The following is a 14,319-nucleotide window of genomic DNA, read 5'->3' on the forward strand; positions in this document are numbered from 1 at the left end:
GAGTAATTATTGTAAAATAGTACCCGAATTGCCCTTTAAAGATGATCTGTCACTACATTATTAATTCTCTACCTAACTATTCTAATAGGTGTTATGATGCTGATAACTACAGTGTGGACAATACTTAAAGAGGTTCTGTCACCAGTTTATTAGTTTCCTATCTCCTAACTAATTTAATAGGCGCTATGATGCTGATAACTATAGTGTTATTTTTTTCAAAAACTTTTATTTGCAAAGTTATGAGCATTTTTCGAAATATGCTAATTTGGCTATACTTTCTAAAGGGAGGTAACTCTTTCTTTTCACTCTGGGCAGTGTAATGTTTTGTGTACCAGCGTCATACAGTTCTGCTATGCACAGCCCAGCAGGATCTGAGCTTCAATCACGGGATCACGCTTTGTAGTCACTTCCGGCCGCAGGTCCTTCAACACAGGGACTCAGGGCTCCTCCAGGTAGACGGTCCCTGCTTCGCGTTCAGCCGTGCCAGGACGACTCATGCACCGCTTCAGCTGTGACCGTCTTCCTGGAGAAGCGCTGAGTCGCTGTGTTGAAGGACCTGGGGCTGGAAGTGACAACACAGCGTGATCTTGTGACTGAAGCTGAGATCACGCTGGGCTATGAAGAGGAGAACGGTATAATGCTGATTGGACAGCATCATACAGAAAACATTACACCGCCCAGAGTCAAAAGAAAGAGTAACCTCCTATCTGGCAAGTGTAGCCAAATTAGCATATTTAGAAAAATGCTCATAACTTTGCAAATAATAAAAGTTTTTGAAAAAAGAATTGCACACTAGTTATCAGCATCATAGCACCTATTAGATTAGTTAGGACATTAATAAACTAGTGACAGAATATCTTTAAGTAGGCAGTGTAGGACACTGTAGTATGACTTGAACTTTTACAATTATATTACAAAAAGTAGCACCAAAGCCCACCCTATTAGACCGCATGCCAGTGTCTTACATGTGATTGATGGAGCTAGTGACAGACACAGAGCTTCCCTCTTTGCTGATGACAGACACGTGAGTGGTGCCAAAGGTCTCTGAATTTTTAACTTCAGACAAATTATAAAACCGGAAGTCATGATCACCAAAGTCATCAATTTTGTTCCTGATTTCCTTTGCATAAGCGTATGATAAAAAGGAGTCTGTAAACTAAAAGGAAAATGAGTAAAGAAAGACAATAAATAAGAGAAAAGCTAGTGAGAAAAGATACAAATCTGAATAACTTTGTAAATACTTTGCATTACATATTTTACACTAGTCCTGTGTACAGAATGCATTGTAACCCAGAACTGAATACATTTCATCTGGTCGTTGCAAGAAAAAAAAGCGACAGCTTAGCATTCTTGTAAGGCAATGTGACCTGTACAATGTCTGCTATAACATTTTTCTCCCCATAAAACACAAAAGTATTTAACATTTCATATCTCCCCATAATGCAAACAATTAAAGGCAATATAAACCTTTGTACCCTTTTTTATTTATTTATAAAATGTCTGTCTTATGTGTTAATATTTTTAAAATGGACTTTTATTAAAAACGTTATTTCCTTTATAGTTGCAGCTTCTATGTATGCATGCATACATAGAAGTTGCATAGCGTGGCTGTAAGCTGAATACGTCATTCAGCTGGACCGACAGCTCGGCTGACAGTGGCTTTTGTGTGTCTCTAACACACAGGATAACCCTAAGGGTATGTGCACACGATAAGGGTATGTTCACACGGCCTATTTACGGACGTAATTCGGGCGTTTTGGCCCCGAATTACGTCTGAAAATAGCGCCTCAATAGCGCTGACAAACATCTGCCCATTGAAAGCAATGGGCAGACGTTTGTCTGTTCACACGAGGCGTATATTTACGCGCCGCTGTCAAATGACGGCGCGTAACTAAACGCCCGCGTCAAAGAAGTGACCTGTCACTTCTTTGGCCGTAATTGGAGCCGTTATTCATTGACTCCAATGAATAGCAGCGCTAATTACGGCCGTAAATGACGCAGCGTTCAAGCGCCTGCACATGCCGCTACGGCTGAAATTACGGGGATGTTTTCAGGCTGAAACATCCCCGTAATTTCAGCCGTAACGGACGCCCTCGTGTGAACATACCCTTACTGCAATTACGTCTGAAATTACCGAGCGGTTTTCAGGAGAAAACAGCTCCTGAATTGCAGACGTAATTGCATGTACTCGCGTTTTGCGGGGCGTCTTTTACGGCCGTAATTTGGAGCTGATCTTCATTGAAGTCAATGAAAAACGGCTCCAATTACATCCCAAGCAGTGTCCTGCACTTCTTTTGACGAGGCTGTAATTTTATGCGCCGTCTTTTGACAGCGACGCGTAAAATGACAGGTCGTCGGCACAGTTCATCGTAAAGCCCATTGAAAGTAATGGGCAGATGTTTGCCGATGTATTGGAGCTGTTTTTTCAGACGTAATTCGAGGCGTAAAATGCCTCCATTACGTCTGAAAATAGGTCGTGTGAACCCAGCCTAATATCGATCACATCGAAGTTCATAAACTAGAGGCCCTTTTAGACGGGTAATTATCGGGCAAATGAGCATTCGTAAAAACGCTCGTTCCTGATTATTGCCCTGTGTAAATATGGCAACGATCAGCTGATGAACAAGCAAACACTCGTCCAACGACTGATCGTATTGTTTATGCAGCAGAAAATATTATCGTTGTCGGCAGCACATCTCCCTGTGTAAACAAGGAGATGTGCTGCCGACATGATGGAAATGTATGTATCACAATAACAATTGCTCGTCCCTATACATAACCAATCATTGCTCTTTGTAAAAGGAGCAAACGAGCGCCAATCAACAAGCTGTCTCGTAGATCAGTGCACGTTTTCATGGCCCATATTGTCCGGTGTAAAAAGACCTTTAGATGAACTTGAAAAATCTATTTGGAAAATGTTTAAAAACACATAAGATATACAGTTCATTAAAAAAAAAAAAGTAGGCTACAAAGGTATACATAGGCTGACAATGAACAAGGAGGGAGTGCTGTGAGAATTGAGCTTAAAGAGAACCTTTCACCTCCCCATACATGTGCAGCTGAGTGCAGAATGTAATGGGGAGGGCTGCACAAACCCTGGGGCACTTTACATTTTTTCCTATCCTCCTTATTTAGATATCGGTGCCGTTATATTTGGCGCCCGATATTTAAATGACCCCCTGAACTGTCAATGGGGCATGTAATTCGCATGGGGGCGTGTAAGATCGCTGTGACACTGTCCAATCAGCTACGGACAGTGTCACAGCAAGAGCTGGAGAGAGGAGAGTCTATGCACATGCAGTTCGAAGCTGTGCGTGCACGCTCTCACTTACTCTTCAGCTCTTGGCAGACAAGGACGACAAGACTGTGATCTCTCACGAGCCATCACAGCCTTGTCGTCCTCGTCTGCCAAGAGCTGAAGGGTGGGAGCGTGTGCACGCACAGCTCCGTATTGCGCGTGCTCACGCTCTCCTCTCCCCAGCTCTTGCTGTGACACTGTCTGTAGCTGATTGGACAGTGTCACAGCAATAGTAACATGCACCCTTGCCAATTACATGCCCCATTGACAGTTCCGTGGTTATTTAAATATCGGGCGCCAAATATAACGGCACCGATATTTAAATAACAGAGGAGGATAGGAATTTTTTTTAAAGTGCCCCAGGGTTTGTGCAGCCCTGCCCATTACATGCTGCACATGTATGGGCAGGTGAAAGGTTCTCTTTAACAGCCTGTAGACTTGTGAATGCAGCTGTGGATGACCATGAGCAAAAAGACATGTTTCAGGATCAATACAAGATAAGTAAATCATATATTTGCAAAGTTACTTGATATTTATGTAGATTATGTTAATATATACATTATATGAATTACACTGTGAATCAAATTACCATTATGATTGAAATTGTAACAATTCTATACTGATAATTATTCTGAATTTATCAAATATGACTAAACTACTGACCATTCTGCTGCAGGAAGGGAAAGGTGGAAGGGTATGGTCTATAATATTCACACGGCCTATTTTCAGACATTTTGAAAAATCGGAAGCAGAACGCCTACAAACATCTGCCCATTGATTTCAATGGGAAATACGGCGTTCTGTTCCGACGGGCGTTATTTTCTCCTCATTTTCAAATAACAACGCGTAAAAAGAAGTGCATGTCACTTCTTGAGCCATTTTTGGAGCCGTTTTTCATTGACTCAATAGAAAAACAGCTCCAAAATGTCCGTAAAAAAACGGCTGAAAATCAGGGGTGTTTTTGCTTGAAAACAGCTCCGTATTTTATGGCCGTTTTTGGTTTGCCGTGTGAACATACCCTTAGGCTATGTTCACACGGAGTATTTTGCAGGAGGAATATCTGCCTCAAAATTCCGTTTGGAACTTTGAGGCAGATTTTCCTCTCCCTGCACGCCAATTTTCGCGCCGTTTTTCGCCCGCAGCCATTGAGCGCCGCGGGCATAAAACACTGTGAAATACGCTTTCTCTGCCTCCCATTGAAGTCAATGGGAGGTCAGAGGCGTAAACGCCCGAAGATAGGGCATGTCGCTTCTTTTTCCCGCGAGGCAGTTTTACTGCTCGCGGGGAAAAGCCGCCGACGCATTTTCGGGCCGCTTTTGCCGAGTTTTGCGACGCGGTTTCCGCGTCAAAAAACTCGGCAAAATACTCCGTGTGAACATAGCCTTAGTGTCACGTTTTGACACTTTTGCAAAACAAATCTACTGCCATTTTTTTTTCTTTTTTACTGTGCACTTTTTTTTTTAATAAACTTTATTTTAGTTTTTAGTTTCTTTAAATAGAGCAACATTTTTCATTAAACCAAACCACAAAAATGTTTTGTTTTTTTTACCACATAATACATTTAATTCAATAAAATAAATTTTTTATCCAAAGGTGTCCATAGCTTTAAGGCCTCATTTACACGAGCGTATTATACGCGCGTGCGACGCGCGTGCTTTTCACGCGTGTCGTACGCACCTATAATAGTCTATGGGGCTGTTTAGACGATGCGTGAATTTTGCGCAGCGTGAGTGCGTTGCGTAAAACTCACGACATGTTCTATATTCTTGCGTTTTTCACGCAACACGCACCCATTGACTTCAATGGGTGCGTGAAAACAACGCATGCCACACTGACGGTCCTGCGTTGCATGCGCGAAAATCACGCAAGAGCTGTCAAACTCCTGAATGTAAACAGAAAAGCACCACGTGCTTTTCTGGTTACAAACATCCAAACGGAGTGTCAAATTAGAGATGAGCGCACCGAACTTCACCGGGTTCGGCCGAACTCGTTTTAACCGAACCCGGCAAAAAATGTTCGGGTACGCGACGTCAGGAGACAGTCACTGCCCACGGTGCTGAAAGACTTAAACTGTTTCAGCACCATGGACAGTGACTTTCGATCACAATATACATATACGTGTAAAAAAAAAAAAGAAGTTCTGACTTACCGATAACTCCCGGCTTCTTCCTCCAGTCCGACCTCCCGGGATGACAATTCAGGCCAAGTGACAGCTGCAGCCAATCACAGGCCAAGCACAGGCTGCAGCCAATCACAGGCTGCAGCGGTCTCATGGCCTGCCGCGTCATCCTGGGAGGTGGGGCCGGATGACAAGAGAGGGACGCGTCACCAAGGCAACGGCCGGGAGACCGGACTGGAGGAAGCAGGCAGTTCATGGTAAGTGTGAACGTCTTTTTTTATTCACAGGTTGGTGTAGATTGTGATCGGCATTCACTGTCGAGGGTGCTGAAAGAGTTACTGCCGATCAGTTAGCTCTTTCAGCACCTTGGACAGTGACGGGCGTCGACTACCTCATCTCTATGATGGCGGCTGCGCGAAAATCACGCAGCCGCGCATCATACACGGATGACACACGGAGCTGTCAATTGCCTTTTGCGCACGCAAAACGCAGCGTTTTTTTGCGTGCGCAAAACGCACACGCTCGTGTAAATGAGGCCTTATGCTGTTTACTAAAGATTTAGAACAATTTAACAAAGCTGATAGGGGTGTTGGTGTTAACAACCTTGTCAACTGGCTCTAATATCAAACACCAGCAATGTGTTTAAAAAAAGTACAAAATAAAAAGATCCGGTTTTTTTCATTTGCAGTTTATCAGTGATGCTAACGTTCTACTTTGTTTCATACCTCTTGAATGTTGGCAGATCTCACAGGGTCTGTAAGTTTATCTCTGTGTCCATTTGCAAATTTGAAGGCTTCTGCAATGCGATGATAGGTCTCTATCTGGTCAGGCACATTCTGCATGGCGACCTTATTAAAATTATATCCTAAAACCAGATGTCCAAATTTAGTTTTCAGTTGTATCATCTAAATTTAGATTCATGGTCAATGACATATTGCCAGTTTCTTACCCCATCACTAAATAAAGAAGTACCCTGCTCCAATGCCATTTATTTCAGTTATTGTTACTTATAGCAATCGTTATACATTTTTATAGCATTCGTATATTTGCTTTTTGCGCTATAAATGATCTAATGGTCAATTTCTAGTATGGAGTTTTTGACTATAAATATAATAAACTTAATATTACATTCTTCCCTCTCACTCTTCACGTGATACATCCACGGAGCTCAGGACAGGTAAGAGGGAACTGTAAGGCTGAGTTCACACGGGGCGGATACACTGCGTAAAAGCACGTAGCATATTTGCACTGTGCGCCACAGGAAATTCCAGGGACCGCTGCAGCCTGTGATTGGCTGCAGCGGCGGTCACATGGGATGAAGTGTCATCCCAGGAGGACGGCCCACTGACGTCATCCAGGCCGGCATCCTGTGATTGGCTGCAGTGGTCACATGGTCTGAAACGTCACTGTAAGGCCCTGCGCTGATGACGGATAGGCCCTATGCTTTGCGTGTATGTCGGGAAAGCTCCTGACGTACAATACACTGAACGTGTACATAGGGCTCAGTTAGCGTTAGTTAGAATGTCCGTCGGGTTGGTATAGGTCAGTATACCTTTTTTTTAAAGGATAGAATAGCGTAGTAGACTATGCTTCTCCATCTCTCTGGATCCCGCAAAAAAAACAGTTACTTATTTTTAACATTGGGGCCTTTTATTGCCATTGTATGACTTCTCTCACAGGCCTTCAGCAAACATATGCATCGAAAAGATCCAGTGACATAACTGTCCATATTTGGACCGTTATAACTGGCGCTTCCCGACACAGCAGAGGCTGCCCTGCCCGCAAGCTCTGGCCGCCCTGTCAGGCAATGTTAGCTCTGTGGGATCCTCAGGGATTGTTGCATCATGCGAATTAGAAAAGGGTTGGAAAAGGGAATTACTGCATTTGATTGGATTTTGATCTAAACATGTTAGAATATATGATGGCTCCCTTTTTGTAGCATCCTTGTTTCTGGTAAACACTTACTCCCCTAAAAAAGGAGGTGTGTGTTGAGTGAAATTGTTGCGCCTAACGGTTATTCTGTATCCTGCTTAACGTATCCTTCGTTAAGTGAGTTTCTAATATGCAAATAATTGAAGGAAATTTTGTTTTAAAAGTATCCAAATAGTTGTAATCTTTTAAGTTTATCCCCTATATCCCTAACGTTCCATATCAAAGTAATAACCCAACACACCAAAATTCATGTGTTTTCTGAGTGCTCGTCAGTTATTTTAGTTGTTGCTCTGGTTATGCTAGCTTGTGCCGGTGATGCAAAAACGTATCCATTTTTCCAAGGGTTTTCCCCTCCTTTGATGGGCTAAGTGATTTAAGACACTTTGGTGCCATTATTTTATATAAGATAATCCAGTCAGGGTTAGTATAGTATTGTTAAGTACGTCAAATTTTGCAATTTATGCAATTTCCATTATTGTTCAGAACCCTAATTCCAAAGCAGTATCAGGGGGAAAAAAAGTAAATACTCAAACACCCAGCGTTTATATAATATGCCAACCCAGTTTCCAGAGACAATATAGATTTTAACTAATGTATAATTTTTTTTTTTTATATTTATAAACAAATACAATGCGGTGCAATCTGCTGTGCAACTTGCTGAGGTATTACACTTATGGAAGCAGTCCAGTCGACCAATTTTAGGCATGATCCAATCTACGCATGCATCGACATCCCTATATAGTATCTCAAGGGCAGATCTCACCCAATTCAGATAGCTGCGGCATCCACATCCTGCGGCCCTTCACTTCCAGGAGCTGTAACTTCCAGCTAGCGGGAGCCCCGACCAGGACCACAGCCAGTCAGAGCCGGTTGAAGTGCTCCGATAGCGGAGTCCACGGTTCTCCAGGAAGGTAGGCAGGCAAGCGAGCGGCTTGTCCCCTTCTCTCCAGGTAACGGGTAGCCGGTATTGGGTAGCGGGTGTCCGGTCACGGGTAGTATGTAGTGGATAGCGGATATGAGCAGCAGGTAGTGTGGCTCACTCAGCATAGATCGCTCAGCGTGACAGCTAGAGCCACAGCATCAGCGTGCAGCTTACAGCGTGTGATGGCATAGCGGTGTTAGCATTGCGGGGGCGGAGCACTCAATTGCTCCTACATGCTTCCACTCCTGATCTTAACAGGGTATGCAAATTTTGCTTTTACGATCAACATAATTTTGACACATTTTTATTTCACATTATGAACATAAAAAATTATTATATTCTTTTGTAGCATGCAAGCGTGCCTCCCTAGGGAACTTGTAAATCTGGAAACTTACCTTCAAGAATTTTAAGAATGAAGCTGAGGACAGCTCCCCCTGCTGGTGGGGGAGGTGTATACAACCTGTAGTTTCCTAGAGACACATTCAATGGTCTTACAATTTGCGCCTTGTAATTTTTAAAATCTTCCAGTGTGAGTTTGCTTCCTAGTGCAAAAAGCAATGAAAGAAAATGTAGATAATTATCTAAATAAATAATACAATAATTAGATTAATAAAAGAAAAAAATACAGTGAAAAAATGTATCAATATATTCATGCTTCCAATTCTCAGTAAATGAAAATTCCAAAAATTCAGTGTGGATAGTGTACTTTTAAATTGTAAATAGAAATTCACTGCCTGTATAAACGTTTAAAATAAGTTTCATTTGATTAATATAAACAAGTGGGCATTAATGCCAAAAGGCGTTGGCAACACCAGTCATCAGTGTCCAGTGCACGCCGGAAAACAAACACCGCATAATATGTGCTGACCGGCATTTAGAACTATTTAGGCAATTTGTACCCATGAAGACGCTCCCCTGATAAGATAAGGGTGCAGAAACACATAGGGAATTTTGCTTCTTAATAGCAAACAGACCAGCATTACATTTGTGACTGCCTTTGTATAGTGTCTTATTGGTGTATGAACACTGAACCAATATACTTCAGACACTTTATCAAAGGCATCTGTGTTGCCAACGACCAGTACTCAGATCCTTTTGGTATTAGTGCCCACTTTTTTAGATTAATCAAATTAAATTTATTTTAAACGTTTATACAGCCAGTGAATTTCCCTTCTCAGTAAATGAATAGCTTATCAGTTTCGGCTCACCTTGATATTTCAGATCTTCTATCATTTTCTTTGCTATGGAACCACTATAAAAGCTGTCAGCACCTTCGTCTGCCACAGTCTGGAGGGTATGTGCCAGTTGGGTGAAGTTTACAGTATCTCCTGCTTTTAATACTTCTTTGTCTTTACAAAACAGCTGACTGGCAGATACATGGATACATATATATCAACATTTGTCATAAGAAAATACACAATAGGAAATAGTAAAAAGGAAATACCAAAATGGTTAGACATGCTGCAAATCTCATAGAAACGTTGCGAAGTGTCAGGATTCTGAGTAGACCTCACGTCCTGGCTGGAGGTAATGTATATTCACTGTCAGGACACTGCAGTAACGTTAGTGTTTGTGTATGTGGCTGCACATAGCGATATAGCTATCACGCTATGTGCTGTGTAAATGAATGGAGAGAAGTGTATGACGCTGATTGGTCAGCGTCATACACTTCTCTCCACAACACCCACTTGGTCAAAAAGTAAAACACGCCCAGTTGTCCATTAAGAAACTCATTAGCATAAAGCTAAAATAGGTCATAACTCTGTCAAAAATGATTGTTTTTTCTAAATAAAAAACACTGCTGTAATCTACATTACAGCGCCGATCACATCATGTACAAGATAGGCCACTTATAATGTGGTGACAGAGCCTCTTCAAGGGTTTGCGGTCTGAATTCATGTTGGCGTTTGGTCTGAGGTTAATTTATTTTGGGGCACAAAAAACTGGAACAACACTTTAGAAGTAGGGTATGCTTCAAGTGATTTTATTTTCACACTTTTATACTCAGAACCATGAGTCACCTCTGGTGAATTTAGTAAATCACATATAATAACAACATATGGGTTATTTCACCCTTCATCAGGCTGAAGAATAAAGAAAAACACAAACATTCAATTAGAAAGACTATAGGTTATTGCGAAAAGAGGTGTGCTGACATAAAATTTAAATATTGTATAAAACAGGTTCAAAACTGAAAGGACGGTGGGTAATGTGGCTATCGGTACCAATCTTGTATGGAAGCATCAGCTATTGGAATGGAAAACCTATAGTCTGAAGTTAGGAGACAATGAGTAGGGGTAATTAAAACACAGACGTAGCCAATTACACTATCTAAAGAAAGATATCGGCCATATAGAAAAACATTTAGGGAGAGGATGTAGAAAGAAATAGGTCAAAGTTCTATATCCCATGTATGAAATCACTGCAACTCCTCCATGAGATATTTGGATCAATAAGGATTGATATGTATGTAACTATATATATACCCATAGTAGCCCATTAAAAGAGACACACACAAATAGGTAGTAAACTATAAGTAAATGCCACACCACGTTTTGGAGCGCTCCTTGCCTGTTTACGTAACTCCCATAGAACAGAATGGATAGAGCCAACTCTCCACTTAGTTTCTGCTTGGAATTTGCGGTCTGCCACTGCTTTGACCACTGGAATGGGGTTCGGATGACCCTCATTCTAAATATAGGTGCAGGTCCCAGAGCTGGGACCGATATCTATCAGACCTTTATGGCATATACTGTGGATATGTCATAAATGAGATAGAAATAACCCTTTAACAATTTACAGTGCTGTGAAAAAGTTTTTGCGCTCTATTTGCCACACTTGAATGTTTCAGTTCATTAAACTACTTTTAATGTTAGACAAAGATAACCAAAGTAAACACGAAATGCTATTTTTACATTATGATTTAATTAATTTAAGGAAAAATGCTGTTTAGCCCTACCTGGCCCTATGTGAAAAAGTCATTGCCCCCTTAGCTACTAAATCAACCAGTTAACCAAAGTCAATTGACAATTGGGTTGAATTTCCCTAGCCTCACTCATGATTATTGGCAGAACTGAGGAATATAAACATTACTTAAAGAGGCTCTGTCACCAGATTTTGCAACCCCTATCTCCTATTCCAGCAGATCGGCGCTGCAATGTAGATAAGAGTAACGTTTTTTTTTAGTTTTTTTTTTTAAAACGATCATTTTTGGCCAAGTTATGACCATTTTTATATTTATGCAAATGAGCCTTTCTTAAGTACAACTGGGCGTGTTTAAAGTTATGTACAAGTGGGTGTGTATTGTGTATGTACATCTGGGCGTTTTTACTTCTTTTACTAGCTGGGCGTTGTGACTAGAAGTATCATCCACTTCTCTTCACAACGCCCAGCTTCTGGCAGTGCACAGACACACAGCGTGTTCTCGAGAGATCTCTGGGACTCCAGCAAACCACAGTGAGAGCCATTATCCACAAATAGATAAGACTTAGAATAGTGGTGAACCTTTCCAGTCTACCAAAACTCTTCCACAGCGATGTAAAAGACTCATTGCAAGTTATTGCAAAAGTTTAATTGCAGTTGTTACCGCCAAGGGTGGCACAACCAGTTATTAGGTTAAGGGGGCAATTACTTTCCACATGGGGGATATAGGTTTTAAATAAATCTTAATCCTCAATAAATGGAATTATAATTTAAAAGGTGCATTTTGTATTTAGTTGTGTTGCCTTTATCTTATATATTAATATTAGTGGGACAACCTGAAACATTTAAATGTGGCAAAATAGCAAATATAGAAGAAATCGGGTGAGGGGCATTTACTTTTTTACAGCACTGTAATTGAAGGAGCAGTCCATAAGCATTTAATTTCCAAAAACTTGGCAGACTATATAAGACCGGATTTTCCGCGTACTCCTGTACTTTTATACACTCCCTCAAGAACATAAATGTCTTAGGGAGCTACCCGGTTGGCCCATAGTCTCAGACACAGGCTCCATTTTTCAAGCTCTTGCTAAGATCCTAGACACTCTCCTTAGACCCTATGCCCAGAACAGCAAGTCTTATTTCAAGGACTTCTCGAACTTTACCAATAAAATGAATAATTTATGCTGCGCTTGGTCCCGGTGTACCCTAGCCATCATGGACATAACTAGCCTTTGCACTAATATCCCAACTGAACTGGGGTTCAGGTTGTTAACAACACACTAAGGGAAGATACCGAGTAAACGAACGCGGAGATTGCATTGATTAATGAACTACTATTTTTTGTACTATTGAACTATTTGAATCCAAATTTGAATCAACAATTAACAGAATCTGCGATGGAATGTTGCACCAACTTTCGCAGTTATGGTTATGAAGTTCTTTGACAAACACTATGAAGACACTAATAAATTGTTTCACAAGAATGTATTGACATGGTATTGTTTTATTGATGATGTTTTTTTACATTTGGCAGGCTGACACAGAGACTCTTAAGGAATTCCATTTGTACCTTAATTCTTGTTTTAGCTTAGATAGGTACAGCTAGAACTTGTACAAGTTAAAGCTGCTTCCTTTAAGGGACTACTGATATAGCTCCTTTTGGCTATCAAATATGTCCTGATGAAACTGGAATCTACAAGCTCTTTTAGAAAAGTGTGGGGAAATATTGTTGTTGTGAATAATGGTTTTAGAATTAAGCTCCAAAATTTTCAGATGGAATATTTCTGCAATCTTATTTTGGAGCTGAACCTTTAATCTTGGCTGAGTGCCGGAATACAATTATTGCAGGATATTGTAGTGGACCAAGAACTTCGGCCGTTCATGAATTTGGTCTTTAAATCCAACATCCGCGTCTTTTCAATATTTAAGTTTTAGGAGTTTCATCAATATAGACTCCTGGAAAAAAAATTGAGAGTTCGGCAGTAGGGATGGCCAGATGTAATGCATTTATTTATTGTGAGACCAAAATGAAGGGAGAAATCTGAATCATGTATAAGGAAATTATGTCGCTCAAGTACAAAGGCATAATGAATTACATGATTAGTTGGGAAAAAATTCTCAGGGAAAAATGCACAGTGTCTCACAGCGACAGATGCACACTGAGACTTAATGACATGACAGTCAAATTTCAGAATAGAGGCTAGCCATCTGAGATTCTAAACACATCCAAAAACACACTATACAAGAATTACTGAAATCAAGTACTAGACACAAAGAAACAGAACAGTGTGACTTGTGTATCCACATACACCACAAACCGCATACAAATTAGACACATTATGAACAATCATTGACACGTATTACAGAAGGGACATCCAGAAACCATTAGGGAAACACCCATAATGTCTTAATGTAAGAAAAAAAAAAAAACATGGGATAATCTGGTCAGGGCTGACGCTGGCCGCGCTAAACATACAGAGTTCAATCCACCATCTCAGACAGCCAAAATCCTGGCACATTCCCGTGACTGGTATGTGCCCAGTGTAATAATATACAAAAGGGTTCCTCATTTAAACATCCTAGAACCAGACCAAAAAAATCCAGATTAATGGCCACTATACCTGTGACTCCAATCACATTGTATATCTCATCAAATACCCCTGTGGATTGGGTTATGTTGGGGAAACGACACTGAAAATCAAAGATCGGATATCTAAAAAACAAATCCACCATATGTAGCCGTAAAACTGAATTCCGTATCCCCGCCTACTATATAGAAGTGGGGCATGAAATTCGCCAGCTCAAATATCATAATATTTACTGGATCCCACCACCCAGCCTTGGGTTGGCGACAGAGATGACTTCCTCAAACAACGTGAAATGATGTAAATGTTTAAAAGTTAACTAAAACTTAAAAAAAAAAACTTCTGACATGTCATAGTGACATTTGATTGGTGAGGGTCCAAGAACTGAGACCCGCACCAAGGGCTTAAACAGAGTGGCAGAAGCGCTCGGGTGAGTGCTGAGCCGCTTCGTTTCTAATCGGCTTTTCTCGGAAAGACGGGCAATTAGTGTACAGGCTCACAGACTTTCAGAAACTAAGCTGCTCAGCGCTCACCCAAGCCC

At 41.0% G+C, this 14,319-nt stretch overlaps 1 protein-coding gene across 1 annotated transcript in view; it reads right to left on the reverse strand.

The window, feature by feature from the left end:
* Positions 1–14,319, reverse strand: part of GGT5 (gamma-glutamyltransferase 5) — a 104,773-nt gene that overhangs the window by 25,397 nt on the left and 65,057 nt on the right. Inside the window, exons 5-8 of the mRNA XM_075831915.1 lie at positions 9,480–9,637; positions 8,667–8,813; positions 6,143–6,282; positions 966–1,156 (exon numbers count right to left, since the gene is read on the reverse strand). Of these exons, the coding sequence (XP_075688030.1) occupies positions 966–1,156; positions 6,143–6,282; positions 8,667–8,813; positions 9,480–9,637 (636 nt within the window). The remainder of the gene's footprint in view (positions 1–965; positions 1,157–6,142; positions 6,283–8,666; positions 8,814–9,479; positions 9,638–14,319) is intronic.

The sequence above is a fragment of the Rhinoderma darwinii genome, chromosome 1 (assembly GCF_050947455.1).
Source record: "Rhinoderma darwinii isolate aRhiDar2 chromosome 1, aRhiDar2.hap1, whole genome shotgun sequence".
Classification (NCBI taxonomy): Eukaryota; Metazoa; Chordata; class Amphibia; order Anura; family Rhinodermatidae; genus Rhinoderma; species Rhinoderma darwinii.